The following is a 19,179-nucleotide window of genomic DNA, read 5'->3' on the forward strand; positions in this document are numbered from 1 at the left end:
AAATTAAACTCATATTTTTGTCATTTTGTCATCCCTCCCCCTCAGTGATGACAGCACCTACCGCACCCCCCTTCCTCCACTTCTGGTTCTGTCCACCCGTCTTTAAAAAAAGGTAAACAAAATCTGACGCATCACTCACCACCATCACAGAATCCACATTGATGACTGGTTTACCCGATTTCTTGCAGCACGTTTTACCACGTCTCCCACTTTGCTCCTCCCCTGCCATTAGCAGGATAACCGGCCAGGATAACCAACTTCCTGTCATGTCAGAAGCCACGATCTGTAAGCCAACAACAAACCACAGATTAAGGATGGCTAGTGACGGGGGCTTGTTAGGGAAAAGCAGACCATGAGCAACGCAACGAGAAGTTAAATCTTTGGCTTTGTATACACTGCTGTTTACTTTGCACCAAGTGCGCTCTCACTGCTGGCTTGGGAAGCAGTAGACACACAATGTAAGGCACAATCCGTATCAATCCTGTGTCTACTTTGTATGAGAAATCGGGTTGGCAAAAACGGAACTCCACAGCGCCATCTGGTGTCACAGTGTTAAGGATGCATAAACAACACATATAAACTGTTTTTTATTTGCCAATGTAGCTGAGTCCAAAGACTGTGTTTTGATATGTTCCCCCACCCCACCCCGAATCCACTTCAATCCAAATTGAGAGATATAACGACGCAGCTGCATTTTAAAGCAGTAATGTGAGCACAACCTCCCTGGGTTCGTTTACCCGGCTTACGTCCTGGGAGGAGCAAAGTGGGAGGAGCCAGGCATCACTGTGCACCAGCATGCTGCTCATTCACACCCAGTTGCAGTAAGTTGTTCTAGGTTTCTGCTACGTGTGAATTCAACCGCTGCTTGTACAGGCTCACGTGTCAGGCCGTGTACGATGAGGGGAGAGCAAGGCAACACTATTGTACCACAAGCAGTATTTCCAGAGCTGGCCCAACTCATTTCTTTGCCCTAGGTGAAGGGCAAGATGGAGCAATCCCATTACATATGCAAAAGGTAACTGGAATGGCCATGGAATCTGGTTTCCCTGCTGTTGATAGGACAGCAACCACTACTGTAAGAAGAACAAGCTAGCTTAGATGGGGCTTCTACCCAGCCTGATTTCAGCCGGGAGAGGGCACCCTATAGGCACAAGGTCTCGATGGGCCCCTGGGCATCAGGCTGGTGGCCCCTGGGATACTGTTGATCATGAAGGAAGAGAAAGGAAGTGGAGACTGCTCCGAGGTTTAAGAATGACTGGAAAGGGGTCTCTGTCTGCTCGGTCAGAAACAGCAGTGACTCTCCTGTTTCACTTGGAGCAAGACAGAGTATGGATGCACATTCCATTCGTCAGAGCAAAACTGCTGATTACACTGTGTAAGTTGAGTCGGAGGACTGTCTGCAAAACCAGATGAGTTAAAGGAAGTTCATAAAAGGCTCCTTCCCGCATCCATCCATATTCAGACCATGTCATCTTGGGTATATATGCTATGTTTAGCAGCAAAACCGCTCCTTGGCCCCCTAGTCAGCGCTGGAAAGGAATCCAGCAGTATCAGGGCACGCAGTCTGGAATGAATGGAAACAGATGCTTATGAATCAGCTAACTGCAGTCTTTCGCGCAGGAGAAGGGAACGATTATTTCTCACTTCAGCAAAACATTTCACTTTTTTTCTTCTTCATCCTTCCAAGCAGCCTTCTGAAGTGGGTTGCAAGTGTTATTATCAACTGTGTTTGTCAGACACCCACCCACCCTCCCTCAATCAAAGGATCTTAACAAGGTAAAATGCAAGCAGGTAAAATTAATTAAATGCCAAATTACAAATCAATGTGCAATACAAAATTCCTTAAAATGCTCATTAAAATGCTGTAAGTACAAGCCCTACCCCACCCCACTAAAAAAGATGAGCACCCACAGAAGCAGCTAACTTAACTGCCAAAATCCTGGGTCAATAAGAAGTATTAGCCTGGCACCTAAAAACGGACCATGATGGTGCCATTCCACAAAAGGTGGCCACTACTGAAACATCCTGTCTACTACTGTATGGGAATTGTTATTCCTACAATGGTCTCCAGCATTGAGTTTATGTATATTTTGATTCTGTAACACTGTTGAATTAAATGGGATGTCTTGTTCCACTCAGCATGTAACCAAGCTGCAACCAAGTTCTAAGTATGTGAAATGATAATTGCTCACCTTCATTTTCCAACTTATCAGTCATCTTTCCTTTTGACCCTATGTGGTTTTTTCAACAACAACAAAAACCTTCAGTTTTTTATAAGAATCTTCCTACTTTGAAAAAATAATTACAACAATCTTCATTCCATTTCAGTTGCTAGTTTGCAAACAAATCTTGCAAACTAAAAAGGAGGGTTGCTTTTTGAAATGTGAAACAGCCACTGGCTGTTTCATTTCATTTATTTGCTCCTTCATTTTGTTTTCAATTTCACAATTTGGGTCCCATTTCCTCATTTATCTCTGGTGTAAACAAGAGCGATGTTGACCAAGACCTGTTTATATACTTTTACACTTATATCCTTTGGCTTGTGCTTAGATTTAGTCCCTCAGGAATGTATTGTTAGAGATAGACAAGGCTGGGCAAGAGGCCAGTTCGCTGCATATGAAGCAAGAGCTTCCACCAAAGTAGGGAACAGGTTAGATTATTAGAACGAGTGTATGTTGTTTTTCAAATTCCAACAACGCAACAATATCCCTGGGAAATGGCTGGCTTGACTGGAACTGGCTGCTGGCGGTAACCCTTTCCTAAAACAGCTGTACCAGCAGCCATGTATGTGCACCGCTGAAAAGGGTGCTTTATAATTAGAGGTACCAAACGTATTATCCAAAATCCAGTTAGGAAGATTTGTGTATTGAGACAACTTTCCGTTTTTGCAATAAGTACAAAAATAGAAGAGGAACGGTGGTGTCCAGGAGTCCATAATGGGTTTTCTAACACATTCAATGCAATGATCAAGCAAGTCCACAAAAGCTAGAAGCCTTCAAGTGTGTGTGCGTGTATGTGGGTGTGCATGTGCATGTGCACGCATGCCATGAGGCTAGAAGCTTGAATTTCCATGTTGGTTGTCATCTGAAGCCTGCATAGAAATGCAGGTATTTATAACCTCTCGACTGGCTAGGAAAAAACATTTCTACCCAGGGACATAGCATGTAGGGTGCCAGGGGCTTGTGTCTCCAGGCGCACAATTTTCAAGCGGGTGCAAAGCAAGTGGCCTGGCCTAGTGCTCTTCTCCACCTGCTAAGGGCCACAGTGGCCAGCCAGGCAGCTCATTGCAGCTCCGCTTTGCTCTGGTGGGGGTGGGATCACTCTGGCAGCATTAGCTGGGCTGACACCCTCTGCCCGATACATACCACCCGCCCTGGACGCCAGCAACCAATGCTATACCACTGCTTCTACCAAGTGGACTGGTTGAGGAGAGAAAGAATCACCCACCCATCCCTTCTCTGCTAGCCTTCTGCATGTCCATGCTGGTCATAGAGAAAGGGCTCTTTCTTTCTCAGCAGCCAACACAGAACATGTTACCCTGATCCTGGCCCAACTGCACTGACTGCCAATAGTTTCCGGACCCAATTCAAAGTGCTGGTTTTACCATTTTACCACACACATTTAAACAATGCCCATTCTGTTTCCAAGCAACAGGTCTCATTTCCCAGGTGGGTGTCTCTCCTGGGTCCTTAGGCAGGGTAGACGTGCACGAGGGTTCAGACGTTCATGTGTAACAAAACTTCTTAACAGCAGGAGACCAGAGCAGGTGAGAGGATACTCTGTGAAGGCTTCCCAGTCAGGATTCCTCACTAGTCTGAGCAACTTGGAGACTCTGCTTCTGGATACTGACCTCCTCTTGCTTTTATCACAAGGGATAGACTTGCACTGTGCAGGGGGCTAATCCTCTAGGAAAGTTAATTCGAATGGCTAGGTACTTCATTGTTTATGATCAGCTTAAGAAGGGGCTTGAGACTGACTGCTTAGGCCTTTAAAACATGGCTGGCTCCACTTCCTAGAAAGAACAAAAGATCCTTTATTGTCTGCAGAAGACCATAGCACTCCTAATCATCTTGGATTTGGCCCCACAAAACAGGAATCAGAAGTAGTTTTATCGTCTCTCCATTTAAAACTTAATAAGGTTGTTTATTTTGTTTGTAAACATAAATAGTGGTTTTGTCCAAAACCTTTTGCCTCTTGAAAGCAAAACAAGGCAGGATCAAATGCCTTTTTTTTTTTACCTCTTTTATTTTGTTCCAGCTGCAATTGAAGCTTGCCGTGGGAGTCTAAATGCTTATTCACCAAATGAAAAAGAATCCAGATTAGCCAGAGGTAATGTTTGTTCAGTCAAAACTTCAGATGCAAGGGAACTACTCTTAATACTGTTGTTATAGCTGTCAAGTGAGAGGATAAAAATTTCTCTAGACTCTTGTAATTCAATAGCTAGAAGATCTTTCTTCAGTGAGCACTGTTGGCTGAAAGGTGCTTCCTTAAATTAGCACTGATGGCTTTTGATGGCTGGTGGCAGCCTGCTACTGAACACACTCTAGTTGTTTTGGTGGGAATTTGACAGAAACAGTTGGAGAGAAGCTAGTGAAGGAGGTAGAAATCACATTTTGTCCCCCCCCCCCCAGTTAAATGCTAAAGAGCCTTGTAGGCGTGGGAGGGTTTCAAATGACATGTTACAGTATTTGATTTGGGGGAAACCAACATGGGTTAAAACCCAGCAGTATTGGCCTTGGCTGTTGCCTGCTTCTTCGTGTTCATTTCCTATTTTTGTAAATATAACATTACATAAAAAGATAATCGAGACTGTTCTCTCACAAGGAAACCGATCCTTTACAGAGCTGCCCCTGAAACTTCCTACTATTTGGTGAAATGGGAGCAAACCCGTTTAATTATATCGATGGCTGAAATAGCTTTTAAAGACCAGCCTTTAAAGTAAGTAATTAGGGTAGACAGCCAGCTATATCAGATTGGTGCTACAGATTAATGCACTAAGGCACACATTTTATTTAGGGCTGATTTATGGCATGGACCTATGAGCCACTGCATGACACGGTTATTCAGACTCGCTGCATGGATATTTGTTCCTGACTTCCTGACCTGGAATGAGGCACAGCTGGGACTAATTTGGCTGCCTTGTCCTCCTGGCCCTCCAGCCTCTCAGTGGCTCCTGCAAAATAAAGCAGGAAGAAGAGGCCACTGGTAGATTCTTCAGGAGGCTCTGCTCAGAGCAGCCCACTTGCCCCATTAACCAGCCTAGTGTGGAATGTGTGGGTCGATTCACATGTAGATTTCCTCACTTGATTCTTGCAACATCAAGTAATGATTTGCGTCTGTGAATTGGGCTTCCCCTGCAATAACATGACAGGCATAAGAACATAAGACAGGCATCCTCAACCTTTGGCCCTCTAGATGTTTTGGACTACAGTTCCCATCATCCCTGACCACTGGCCCTGTTAGCTAGGGATCATGGGAGTTGTAGGCCAAAACATCTGGAGGGCCAAAGGTTAGGGGTGGCTGGCGTAAGAATTGCCCTGCAGGATCCGGCCCATCGTCCACCTAGCCCAGCCTCCTGTTCTCTCAATGGCCAACTGGATGCCTATGGGAAGCACACAAGAGGGACCAAAGTGCAACAATGGTCTCTCCGCTTGAGATTCCCAGCAACGTATTCAGAGGCATACCGGCTCCAGCAGAGAAGCTGAACGCAGCCATCAGGGTTAGCAACCTTCTCCTCCATCTAGACCAGGGGTCAGCAAGGTTTACCTCGCCTGGGCCAGTTCACTCCAATGGAGATCCCTCTGTGGGCTGGATTGCACATGTGTGTGAGCGCACGCGATTTCCAGCATCTGCGTCTGCGCAGACATGATTTTCGGCGCTACAGAAGCAAGTCCCCGCGCCGTGCTGCATCGGTTTAGTGCAGCGCATGGGGACTTGCCGAGCAAGCGGCTTGGTTTGGGAGTGGCTTGTGGGCCACTTAAATGACCCCAATGGGCTGCTTGTGGCCCATGGGCCTTAGGTTGCCTACCCCTGATCTAGACTAATCCTCCATTAAAGTCAGTGGCCATCACTGCCTCTTTAACTATGCAGTCGATGAATTAACTACAGTGGTACTACTGGTTACAAACTTAATTCGTTCCGGAGGTCCGTTCTTAACCTGAAACCTACCGTTCTTAACCTGAAGCACCACTTTAGCTAATGGGGCCTCCTGCTGCCGCCGCACCGCCGGTACATGATTTCTGTTCTCATCCTGGGGCAAAGTTCTTACCCCGAGGTACTACTTCTGGGTTACTGGAGTCTGTAACCCGAGGTGTTTGTAACCTGAGGTACCACTGTACTTTCATTTGTCTGTCCTGAATCTTCCAACATTCAGCTTCTTTGGATGTTCCTGAGTTCTAGTATTATGAGAGAGGGATAAACCCATTTCATTATACACTTTCTCTGCACCATGCATAATTTTATACACCTCTGTGTATGTCACCTCTTACTTTTTCTCTGTATGAAAAATCACTTTGTATGCAAATAGCTCTCCTAGGTTTAATTCCCAGAACCATCAGATAAGACTGAGAAAACTGAGTTATTGCCATCCATCTCTCTTGATGGACAATGCAGTGTGTCTCCAGGGGTGAAGTCAAACCGCTGCATTAGCAGCACCCAAGTGACCTCCCGGGGGGTACAAGTCTGGACAGTGTGTATGGACCTCCTGGGCTTCCCAGATAACAAAAAAACCCCTCTTGGCCTGGCTGATGTGGTGCAAAGGAAAGCAGAGCAATATGTTTGGCACCAGCTTGGCTGCAGGAATTGCCGGAAGGAAGCGTTCAAGGTGCCACCCAACCTTCTTAGGGACTCCATTCCGGATTTGTGTAGGGTTTACTCCTTAGCCTTTTCTTCTGAAGATATCCCACAAAGCAGCGGAGGTTTAGGATCAGAGTCTTCCTTCCCCCAGATGGGCCCCATCTGCCCCTCACTTCCCTCTACAGCTCATGCAGAAACCACCTTATTGACCAATGGACCCACCACTGGTCTCATTCGGTCAATCCGCCTGAGCCTATCTTCACATGTAGAGGAAGTCCCTAACTCACTGAGGGTTTGAGACCCATTGACTCCCTTCACTTGGTTTAGCCAGCCAGTCAAAGCCATTCCTGGAGTTCGGGCACTGCCGCATGCTAACAGCTTCTAGGAGCCACAGGTGAGAGCTGAGTGCAGGGCGGGGACCAGAGGTGAACAGTCTACTCCAGAAGGAGCATGACATGTCCCCCACCAGAAGTACTACCTCTCCCCTAACACCCCATACACCCCCAAGAAAACTGCAGTGCAGTGCAACCCTGCGGAGTGGCTGCCAATCCTCTGATTGGCAACACTGAGCTAGACTGACACATCTGATAAAGCCCAAATTCTGATCCGGCCAAAGCTTCTTTTGCTCGTCCTCACACTCCCCATTGCCTTCACATCTTGCCTTCCTAGGAATTCCATATTGTGTGTGTTCCTTTAGCACCTTGAGATTCAAAACTTTCCATATCACTTATATACCGCAAGGCATTATGCATTTCCAAGAATCCTAGTAAAAACAGCGAAGAGTCTTGCAGCACTCTTTCTGCTACAGATCCTAGTAGTTTCTGCTATTTAATTCAGCTTTCTTTAGGACCTTGTAGAAATCTGAGGGGTGGTATTTGATCCCCCGCAGAGCGTGAAAAGACGGACAAGTTATGCTCTGCACAACTGTATTAATCTAAGAAACAGTGAAAAAGTTTTGGGGGAGAACTGGGTAAAAGGAGAGAGAAAGAGAGAGAGGTTTCGGAGTCCTGCAGGGATCTTGGCAAGCAGTTCAGATGAGCCTTCTTCACACACAACTGAAGGGGGTAAGAACAGGAGACAAAAGGCAGCTAGCCTCTCTAAACAGGAAGACTTTTAAAAACCGTTTTTTCTCTCTGCAGTGCTGCAACAGCCGCCCCAATGAATTATGCTAAACTCGGACTCAGGATCTGCATAGGCACCTTCTTATTACAATGCAAAAAGCCACTGGAGAAAGTTAGGATTTAGGAACTGCCTGAGAGTCCAGGCAAAACTATTTGGCTCCATTAACCCAGCAATCTGTCACCCCCTTTTCTTTCTTTCTTTCTTTCTTTCTTTCTTTCTTTCTTTCTTTCTTTCTTTCTTTCTTTCTTTCTTTCCCCTTATCATGGAAGGAAATGAGATCTGCCTGGAAATGAGTTTTGCGGTTACTAGATTGGTTTGCTCTCTGGAGTTTGTGTCCTCTAGGATTTTTCTTTCCACCCCCCTGGAACAATGTGAAGAAGCCTGATCCTACAGCGCGGATCCCTGCACTTTCTGATTTTAATTTTGTATTTTTGCTTGTTCGCCTGGCCGTAGTTTGTGCGTAAAAAGATAAAATTTTTGGATGAAGCTTCTCTGAAGGCGAAAGGGGGTGTGCGTGTTTGCTGATTTGGCTTCTCTCCAACGACACCAGAGATCATGAGCAAGAGGATTTCCCCTTGGGATGGGGATTTGAACTGAAGTAAGCGAGCAACTCTTGTGTGCTGTGTCTACATGTAATAATAATTATTATTTTTTGGAAATCTGCGAGATTGCTAGGCGGAAACATGGGAATGGTGCCGTGTGGGAGAGCTGGGGGTCTGCAGACTTGATTTGCCTTATTGTTTAGAAAATGAATTATGATGTAGCTTTGGGGAGAAATGGACAGAGGCGCAAGAGAGATGTGACTCCCTGCGGGTGGGAAACTTGCACAGTTGGGACGGGTGCTTCTCTCTGGGGACATTTCACACAGATTGCTGTGGGGGCTCTTTCTGAGGGAAGAAGGCAGGCGCAGCTGGGGTCATGGGGGTCACCGTGTGGGGCTAATTCGCACCCTTGTATTTTGCTCCCTCATGATATTACGACTTGCCTCACCAATCTGCCTCAGAAACCCCTCCTCATTCCTACAAAAAAAGTTACAGATAGGTGTCGGTCTGCCATAGTCAAAATAAAAAAATTCCTTCCAGTAGCACCTTAAAGACCAACTAAGTTAGTTCTTGGTATGAGCTTTCGTGTGCATGCACACTTCTTCAGATACACATCGTGTATCTACTGGAAGGAATTTTTAATTTTGCCTACAAAAAAGGGACCCACTCCCCATTGAGGGGGTCTTGGGAAGGCACCCAACGTGTGGCACCCAAGGGGGGGGAGAAGAGAAGAGGTTCGCTGAGGGAAGCGGCAGCCCACTAAAAAACCCAAACGCCGTCGAGGCGTGGGGAGTTGTGTGACCCCGGAGCGATGTGCTGACTTTTTTTTTTTTTTACACGAGGAGGGGGTTTCTTTTCTTCTTTCTGTCCTCAGGACAGGAAAAAGAAATGCATAAATTCGTGCGTGTGGCGGGGGCGAGGGAAACAGTTGGGAGTTATAGGGGAGCCTTGGGGGGTCGCGAGGGAAACTTTTGAGAGAGCAAGAATGCTGTGAGGAGGGGGGCTGCGACAGGAAACAAAGCGGAGAGGAGGGCTGCAGGCCTATCTGCGGTGCGCGCGCAAAGGAGGCAGGAGAGACGCGGGGGGTGGGCGCTGCGGATTTGGGTCGGGGGCGTTGCTAGTTGTGTGTGTGTGCGCGCGCCCCCTTTTCTCTTCAGAGGGGGAGGGGAGCGGGCAGGATCTGCTCCGTATCCTGTGGGCGAGGGTTACAGACAGAGCCCCGAGGCTTCTCTTCTTGTTTAAAGAGGGGCCGTGAGGGAAGTCCGGGGGGGGGGTCGTCTTTTTAGAGGAGGCGAGGGAAGCCTCAGCCCACCCAGACATGGGGGGTGGGGAGGCGGTGGCGTGAGGGAAGCAGCGCAGACATGGGTTATGGGGAGGAGTGGGCTGTCTCCCTTCCTGGGCGGGGCAGGCGAAAGGGGTCTTGGCTGCTCCCGGAGTTTTCCCGCCCTCGAAGGGGTCCATTTCTCTCCCCGCCCCCATTTAGGAAGGTTAATATCCTGCGGTCAAAGGGGGGAAGCGATTCCACAAGGAAGACCTTTTTTCGGGTTGCTTCTCCCCTGGCCAACCCCTTTCCCTGTGAGTGTGGACTTGGAAACTAGAAAGGCGCTTTCACACCTGAGGCTTAGGCTACAATCCTGTACTCTTTAAGAGTTAGGAATAAGCCCCACTGAGTTTAATGGGTTTGCCTATTGAGAAAACATGTACAGTATAGGATTGTGGCATTAAACTGAGGTTTAGGGCATACGTGAGATGGAATATAAAATATCTGCACCACCTTGGGTGTGGGCTCAATTTTGAAATAATTTTGATTTTAAAAATTAAAGGCCTTTATGTAGGGCAGGGATCGGGGCACTTGTGGGCCTGCAGATGTTGGAGTCCATTATCTATCGGGGATGATGGGACCCTGAGAATCATCCTGCTCCAACCGTCTGCAATGCAAGAATATGCAGTTGCCCCATACAGGGATCAAACCTGCGACCTTGACGTTATCATCAGCACCATGCTCTAACCAACACATAAATAGCACACGAGGCAGGCTGAAAGGCAGTGTTGATGTTGCACATAGAATCTTAGAATTGTATAGCTGGAAGGGACTGTGCAATTATTGCTGCACCACTAGGAAAACCCTCCTCATAGCTGCACGTATATTACGTCCCTGTTCCTAGAGTGGGTGCAAGAATCAAGGCTTCAAATATAATTTACAGCAGGAGCGGCTAAACTCTGTCCCTCCGGACAATGTTTGACTACAACTCTCATTATCCCTGGCCATTGGCCTTGAGCGTTGGGAGTCCACCAGCATTCGGAGGGCCACATGTTAGCCTCTCCTTCTTTACTTCTTTACTGTAAATTGCATTGTGGGTTATTTTTAAATGAAAGACAGCATATAAATACTGTAAGAAAGTAAATAAACGTGGCTTGAGGAGGAATGTGCCAAGCTTCACCCTGTGGCCAGTTTTGATATTGAACCAGGCTGCATTCAAGATAATAGGAGCAGTTCCCTGTGGTCAGGAACACAGGGCCCAGGAAGCTGCCTTATACGGAGCCAGACAATTGGCCTATCTTGATCAGTATTGTCTGCACTGACTGGCAGCAGCTCTCTAGGGTTTCAGACATGAGTCTCTCCTATCCTTATCTGGAGATGCTGAGCATTGAACCAGGGACCTTCTGCATGCTACAGCCCCTCCCATTACTGCCATATGATGGAATGGAAAGATGGATGGAGCCTTATCTGTATGCTTTCCTTTTGCCACTTCTTCTGGCTGCTGGAATAGGGCTGGCTGCCAGGTGCTTCACAATTTACTGTTTTATCTTTGCCAGTCCCAGGCAGGAAGAAAACTAGGAAGTGTATTGAGTTCTTGATGGGCTGTGATAGATTTTGCTGGTGGGCTGTGTTTGACTTACACAATTTGTGTAGGCAGAGTTTGCTATGACAGGCTTCCCTTTGGCTTGGAGATACTAGCCCAGGCAGCCTTGTGCAGATTAAAGACAAACCCCATGGTATCTAGAGACTATTTTCTCCTGGGATCAAGGCGTCGGGGGGGGGGGGGCACTTGCTGGGATAAATAACTGCCACCCCTGCTGCCCTCCCACTGAGATTTATTGCAGAAATGGTTTTGTATGTGTGTTTCCACAAAGGAATTTACTAATCTGAGGCAGCTCTGTGCCCAGCCCACATATTCTCAGTATCCTTTAACCTTTGCCAAAGAATTCCAAGCATTTTGAAAACCTGGATTTTTGAAGCAGGATAAGTGTATGCAAACTAAGGATATGCATAATATTTGCAATGTCTATTCTGGTCACAGAATTTGATTTTCTTTGGCACAACCTTTGGCACAACAGCCGTGGCTTTTATTAAAATGACAGCAGCTAGCGTCAAAATAATTTGTCTTCCCTTTAGCTTTTGGACACTTGTGAGTAGCAACCACTATTTGCGGTGAGGGAGGAAAAACATATGGAATAAACTACAGAGTTTGTTGCTTGAACTCTTAGCCATAACTATAGCCCTCCATTCTCCAAGGTCTGGCATGTGATGTCGATCCATCATTCAATATAAGTTTGCCTAAACTCTGCAGGGCAGCTTCCCAGACTCCAGATTGCTAAGGAACACTGGTAGCAAAGTCTCCTCTCCTTTTGCATCTGAGTAGAGACATGCCCAGAGCAGTGAAAATCACAGACAGCAGGGAAGGGGAAGCAATTATGTTGTTTGTCTGCATCTGATATGATTGCATGATCGGATCATTCAATCACACCTGATCAGCAGAATTACCTGTTCTCAAAGAAGGCACACCCACAGCCTCAGACAAGCCTCCTTTAGGCGCAGTAAGTAGTTCATCCGAGTCATACCAGAATGCTCTGACATACAATTTGGGAATAACTGTAGTAGAATCATAGAAATGTAGTGTTCTATTCTGTTTCAGCTGAAAGCTTACATGTGGAAAAACAGGGTCACTCCAGTGGCCTTTAGTCAAAAGTCTGGCCATGTTTTTAACCAGGCGAAGTTTCCAGATATTTTTTCAGGGTTTATTTTCCGGGGTTATTCTCATGTTACAATAAACAACGAAATGTTTAATATAATGGGTTTACTCATGGGGGAGGCACAGGGGTTGGCCAGCTTAATGGTCAAGCTTCTGGCTAATATGGCTGTGTGCCTGAGAAATCTAGTATCATTTGTTATTGTGGTGTTGTTGCTCTTATCATTATTAATACATTTTTTTCACTTTTCGTAGAAACAGCAACATCCCCCTGCTGTTTGTTTTTGCACCAGAGATGATCCTTGGAGTTGGCTTGATGCAGCCTGCTGTTTTAAGGCCTACTCCTGATCCTTGTTTGGCTCGGACCCTATGAGACTCTCCACCCCGGCTCCTGCCTTGTTGTGGAACTCGCAAGATGGGGAGCAGTAGTTCAGCACTGAAAGTTTGCACTGATCACCAGGGAGGCATCAACTGGCTGAGCCTCAGCCCAGACGGCCAGTGGCTCCTGACAGGTAGTGAAGATGGCACTGCACGGCTCTGGAGCACTGCGGACAGCCAGTGCAGGGCCCATTTTCAAGGTAGGGTAAATCTTCCCTTAGCCTCTGATTCTGGGGTGCACCCTGTGACAAACTCCCTCAGTGAAGATGGGAGCGGGGCAAAATGACCGCATATGGGGTGATTTAACCTACCTGTCTATGACAACTGAGAATTCAGGGATTCTTGCTAATTGCAAGGAAGAAACAAAGGCTAGCTATGTAAATGAATTAAAATTAATAGATGAGAAGGTGATTAAAGAAGAATGAAGCAGCAACATCAGGAAGCAATGGACATATGTTTGTAACAGGAGTGGGAAACCTAATTACTTCAAAAAATTGTATTAAATTTAAATAATTTGGATTGATTTGTTAAAATTTGGAAAACTAATAAAATTAATATATATAAAAAAGAGAGTTCATGGATTCTCTATCTGTGGCAGGGCACTTGTGCAACATAAATCGGCTTTAAAGATTCTTAATATTGGTTTTCCTGTGACAACTTATTTCCCAAACTAGGTATAAATTAAAGCTGAGGCACGATGGAAGTGGAAACTGTATTTTTACTAACAAGCGCTTAATGAAGGATAAAGCACTTTTACTGTTAAAGGGACAGTACTTTTTCCTTCAGAAATGCTGTTTCAGGTTTGAGCAATAACTTTACTTATAATTCCCCACAACAGAGCTATTTCTAATAGATCTCTTTCCTCCTAGAATGGCTAACTCTTTCTGTAAAAGACCCTTTCTGGGTCCGTTTCTTTCACATGACAAAATTAAACAGGTTTATCCTGCCTGACAAACCCCTAAGCAACTTCCCTAGCCAGACTCCATGTTGCAGTTAAACTGTCAAATTCTCTCTACTATCCTCACTCTCTCTCCTGATTAGCCATTTCTCTTCCCTGCCATGATTGGCTGATGGTCTTCTGGAGGATGACCCCAATGGTCTGTCCATCACACAGCCCCTCCCAAATTCTGGTTAAGTGATATTAATGTCTGTGTGGTTGTGGTAGCTCATAACATACCTGGCAAGCTGCAGTGTGTCTGTCTGCTTAGTCAGACGGCTGAGATCCTGCCATGCTTGAATCCTTGGAGGATTCCTTCAAATGAGGACGGGAAACCTTTTTCTTCATGGGAGAAGGCAGATGATGATATATTTAAGACACACACATACAACACACACATATAAATTGTTGTGAGGCAATTTTATGCAATCATAGAGTTGGAGGGTCCTATAGTTCAACCCCTGTGATGCAGGAATCCACTAGATCATGCAGAATGACAGATTGCCATCCAACCTTTGCTCAAAAACCTTTTCATTCAAGACTGACTCTGGAGAAGCCATTTTATTTTATGCTACCCAAGACATTGGCTCCCCAAACGGCTTGCATAAATTAAAACCCATCACAAATACAGTGGTACTTCAGGTTAAGAACTTAATTCATTCCGGAGGTCCGTTCTTAACTTGAAACTGTTCTTAACCTGAGGTACCACTTTAGCTAATGGGGCCTCCCGCACCGCTGCGCCGCTGGAGCATGATTTCTGTTCTCATCCTGAAGCAAAGTTCTTAACCCGAGGTACTATTTCTGGGTTAGCAGAGTCTGTAACCTGAAGCGTCTGTAACCCGAGGTACCACTGTATACAACAATATGGGCAACTCGGGATGAATGAGTGGGGGCGGGGGTGGGAACCGTCTCTGCCAGTGGGGCAGTGTGAGGAGGCACCTCTCTTTGGGGCAGGGTGGGGGGCAGCTCAGAGACCAGGGACAGCAAAAGTGGCTGCCTGGAGGAATCCTAAGGAGAGGGGAGAGGAAAGGAGGCTGAGGGAACAATCCACAAGGGAGGGTGTTTGAAAAGGGGTGAGGGGCTGCCAGCTCTGCAGGGGTGATATAACTAGGTTCCAGAGGCCCACAGAGGTGCTGCAGAAAGAATGTAGTTGGTCAAGGGAGCCGTGGACTCAAAAACATTGAAAACCTGACTTAGAAGGTCTTTAAACAAATCTTTTCCTGGAGTTGTTTTTGTGAGTTTTGATGCAGGTTTTTTTTCTCCCTTTTAAATTTATTTATTTAAAAGCAGTTTTTTTAAAAAAAAATATTTTAATTTTATTTTGATTTTTCATATACATACACACACACATCAAATAATCAGAATATTAAAAGAAAAAGAAGAAAAAAGAAAAAGCATATCAGCAATGAAAAAGGAAAAAGAAGAAAAGATTTTTTTTAAAAAAGCCTCAAAACCAATCATTTTCAAATACAATTCTTCGTAGAGAGTGCAAGCCGTCTAGATTAGATTAGATTAGATCTATTGCGGCCATTGGCCCATATCGAAACAATACATCAGAATTTATCCATAAACAATACAGTTTAAACAGTTCCAAGTGCAAGCCGTCTTTTTGCAACTTCTGGCTTGACTCCTTGATTCCTAACATGTCTTCCACTACCCACCCATGAACGTTATTTGATCATTCCTTTTTCTAAATGTCTGTATTCAGTTGGTAAATCTGTGGAGAAACATTCTGGATTTTAATCTACTCTAAGCCAAGTGACGGTCTGGGAACCTCCATTTTTCATATATTTTATAAAAAACATCCCATTCTCTCCTTTGAATGATTTCTTATTGAGTCTGTAAGTTTAGTCAATTCTAGGTATTCACTTAGTTAGTTTTTGTTTCTTTTGCAACTAAATAATCGCTAAGGGCTCATGTAAACAGCTTGATTGTCTGCTCTTAAGTTTGTTTTCATCTTCAGAATGAGAAATGCCACTTTTTATACAATTTCCATAGATTGACCTCAAAATGATTAAAGAACATGGAAGCTGACCATGTAGGTAGAAGGAAGTGCCTATTAAACAAGGAGCTCGGTGGACTTAAAAAAAGAGAAAAACTATATTCAAAACAGTAAAAACATTGAGTCAGAAGAAGCTTGAATTTCTAAAGTGTACGTAAATTGTTAGTCATCTTTCATATAGATTGCATTCTTCCCACGCATGTGGAGAATGTGAATAGGGGGAGGTTTAATTCCTACCCATTCTCTTGCTGAAATCCTTATGTGCAACTTACTTGGGAACAGGTCCCATTGATCTCTGTGTGAAAAACAGGACAATGGCGGTTAGTGCTAACAGCAAGACATCAGACCAGCCCATCTAGGGCTCTGCACTCAGGAAAATGAGCAGGGAGGCAGGGACCCCAGACCCCATAACCATTGAGTCCAGAGTTTAAAAATTACCTAACAGCACCACTGGATTGCTGGAGTGTGAATTTTGTTTTTGTTTTTTAAATATATTTTTTATTGGTTTTTACACATGTTTTCCAAACATAACATCCCATCTTGAACAACATAACAGACCTTTGGCTATCACTGCCTAGGACTTCCATCATCCTAATGGACTGATGGTTTTCTAACTTCCTTTCTAATTTTGCATTTTATTATTATAGTTATTGCTATAAAATCCAAATCCTAAATAAACTCCTTCTTAGTCCTCTTTTGCAATAATTCATATAGTTCTCCTTACAAAACTTCTTGTAACTCTACAAGCGATGTCAATTGATTACAATTGTCTTTCAAATATATTGTGAATTTCTTCCAGTCCTTCAGGAAAGTCTGGTCTTGCTGGTTCCGCCAGCAACTCACCAGCAATTTTGCCAACTCAGAATAATCCATCAATTTCATCTGCCACTCTTCTTTTGTTGGTAGTTCTTCCTGCTTCCACCGTTGGCCTAATAGTATTCTTGCTGCAGTTGTCACGTATAAAAACAATTTTTTATCATGCTTATGAATCTCTGTACCCACAATACCAAGTAAAAGGGCTTCTGGGTTTTGTTTTGTTTTTACAAATGTATATTTCAGCATTTTAAAAATCTCATTATAAATAATTTCCCAGAAGTCCTTCACTTTCTTACATTCCCACCGCATATGGTAAAAAGTACCTTCTTTTTCCTTACATTTCCAACATTTATTATTTATTTTATACAACTGGAGTGTGAATTTTGAGGCATAGAGCTGTGGTTTGTATGAGATAGTAGAAAGCATGTTTTAAAAGGAGAGCAATTGTCCTGGCCGGGGGGGGGGGGGCTGCATAAGGACATATTTATATCACAGATTCAGAACAGGTTTAGCAGACATCTCTCCCTTTCCTGGCAATCCAGGGTATTGTAGATCTTCAAGTGGTTGCAGGTCTGTAGAGAATTCCAGGCACTGACAATCACACCTCCCAGGAATCCTTTGAGGGAAGTCCTGACAGACTAGCATAAGACCAGTACAAAGGTTCTTTCAGATCTGCCACAGTAATCAATTTAAGAGTGTGATGCAAACCTTCCTGTTACAAGACCAGGGCAGCGAAGCCTGTCATCCTCCAGAGATTGCAGGACTGCAATCATCCCTGGACACTGGCCATGCTGCCCTGGGGTTGATGGGAGCCGAAATCCAACAACATCTGGACAGCCACAAGTTCCTGTTACAAAAATCTCCTTTTGTAGTTTTCAGTAAATTTGTACTGATCGTTCTTAGTTCTGTATATTTTTTCCCCAGGACATGAAAGCTACATCACATTTTGCCACTTAGAAAATGAAGCTGCTTTTACATGTAGTGCGGATCACACAATTCGAAAGTGGGATGTGATGACAGGCCAGTGCCTGGCAGTTTACCGAGGGCACACATCAATTGTCAACAGGTAGGTACCACAGAGTCTTTTATTTAGAGCTGCCTAGATTTCTCCCCTCACCCTGCGTTCTCTGCTTGTCACAACCTGTAATCTGATGCTAGTTAGCTCCTCAGCTAACCTCCTCAGGTCTCCTATCCTTACTTCTGAATCTGTTCAAAACCAGTCGTTTCCTCCCTATGCTGTATTGCGCAAATGGATTGCCTAAATTTCTGCTACACATGCTCTTGGCTGTATGCGATTAGTTATTCCAGCAAGAATGCTGACGCAGCCACAGCCTGGGCAAGAGAGACGGACAGAAGAACAAGGAGGAACTGAACCGAATTCTCTGCTGGGAATGAAATTGGCAACAGCTGCACCTGATAAAGAGATTAAAAAGCATTGTGTTAAGCATACTTCTTAGTAGTAAAAAAGAAAGAAAGGGGGGATACAGCTAAAGCTTTGTTTAAAGATTTGGAATTTTGCCCTGCTGTTAATTACCCCCCAGAGAAGCTTAAAGCCAGACCTTGATTTGTTATGCTAAACGTGCATTCTGTGTGCAAGCAAGCAAGGGATCCTTTTTGTGTGTGTGTCAGCTGCCAAATGTACTTCTCCTTTTTGCAAATGGAATTTCTAGATAAATTGGCAACCTAGGCTGGAATACAGAGGACCACCCTTAGGGCTACTATACAGTACCGTCTTTAGAGTTGGTCATCTGCATTGTTCAGTTTTATTGCACTTGGGGAAATCTAGGGCTGTCATAAAGTTCACCTGTCCACGTGGCCAAGCACGTACAGTACAGGGCTGCACCACAATTTGTTTAGGGAGAGAAACCATCTAGGAAACTATGGCTGGCATGCAACCATGGCTATTAGTGGATAAGGTTGAGAATTCAGCTGCCCCAGGATTTAATCTGACCCCATTTCAGTTAATCTAGATATAAATAAGTTTCTGGAAAACTAGCCGGGAATTCAAGGAACTAGCACAGTATTTCTATTCCAGCAGGCTTCACAACTGAATTATGACATTACTGTATTGTTTTAACTCATTTTTAGTTTTATTCTACTGGATATTCTGTACACCGCTTAGAGACGACTGTGATTAAGCAGTATGCAAATTGGGGGAATAAAAATATATTCATGTGGGGTGCTATGTTTAGTTCTGCATACAGCAGTTCAGCTAATAAAACTGAGAAAAAAGGTACAAGGATTATTAAGATCGCAATCTTATTTACCTGAGTGTAAGCCCCGTTTAATTCTGTGGGACTTACTTTTCAGTAGAGATGTATAGGATTACATGCTGACAGTCTAAAGCACAAACATTATAAGTACAGGTAGGTAGCCGTGTTGATCTGCCGTACTCGGGGGGGGGGGAATAATCCTTCCAGTAGCACCTTAAAGACCAACTAAGTTTGTTATTGGTATGAGCTTTCGTGTGCATCTGAAGAAGTGTGCATGCACACGAAAGCTCATACCAATAACAAACTTAGTTGGTCTCTAAGGTGCTACTGGAAGAAACATTATAAGGCCAGGCAGAAGGAGCTGGGGGGAAACTTCAAACTCTTTTGACATGTGGCTTATTCC

The 19,179-nt window shown here is 44.7% G+C and overlaps 1 protein-coding gene across 4 annotated transcripts in view; it reads left to right on the forward strand.

The window, feature by feature from the left end:
- The first annotated feature begins 3,676 nt into the window (after window positions 1-3,676).
- The window catches only part of WDR86 (WD repeat domain 86), a 29,593-nt gene continuing 14,090 nt past the window's right edge, over window positions 3,677-19,179 (forward strand). Inside the window, exons 1-5 of one of the 4 annotated variants that reach the window (XM_082192555.1) lie at window positions 3,677-3,766; window positions 4,258-4,329; window positions 8,371-8,515; window positions 12,686-13,008; window positions 17,488-17,629. In XM_082192555.1, the coding sequence (XP_082048681.1) occupies window positions 12,846-13,008; window positions 17,488-17,629 (305 nt within the window). In that variant the 5' untranslated portion in view covers window positions 3,677-3,766; window positions 4,258-4,329; window positions 8,371-8,515; window positions 12,686-12,845. Of the gene's footprint in view, window positions 3,767-4,257; window positions 4,330-7,315; window positions 8,516-12,685; window positions 13,009-13,951; window positions 14,102-17,487; window positions 17,630-19,179 lie in introns of those variants that run through there. The other 3 variants (XM_082192556.1, XM_082192554.1, XM_082192557.1) reach the window with 3 other exon arrangements.

The sequence above is a fragment of the Podarcis vaucheri genome (genome assembly GCF_965113315.1).
Source record: "Podarcis vaucheri genome assembly, chromosome: 12".
In the NCBI taxonomy this organism is placed as follows: Eukaryota; Metazoa; Chordata; class Lepidosauria; order Squamata; family Lacertidae; genus Podarcis; species Podarcis vaucheri.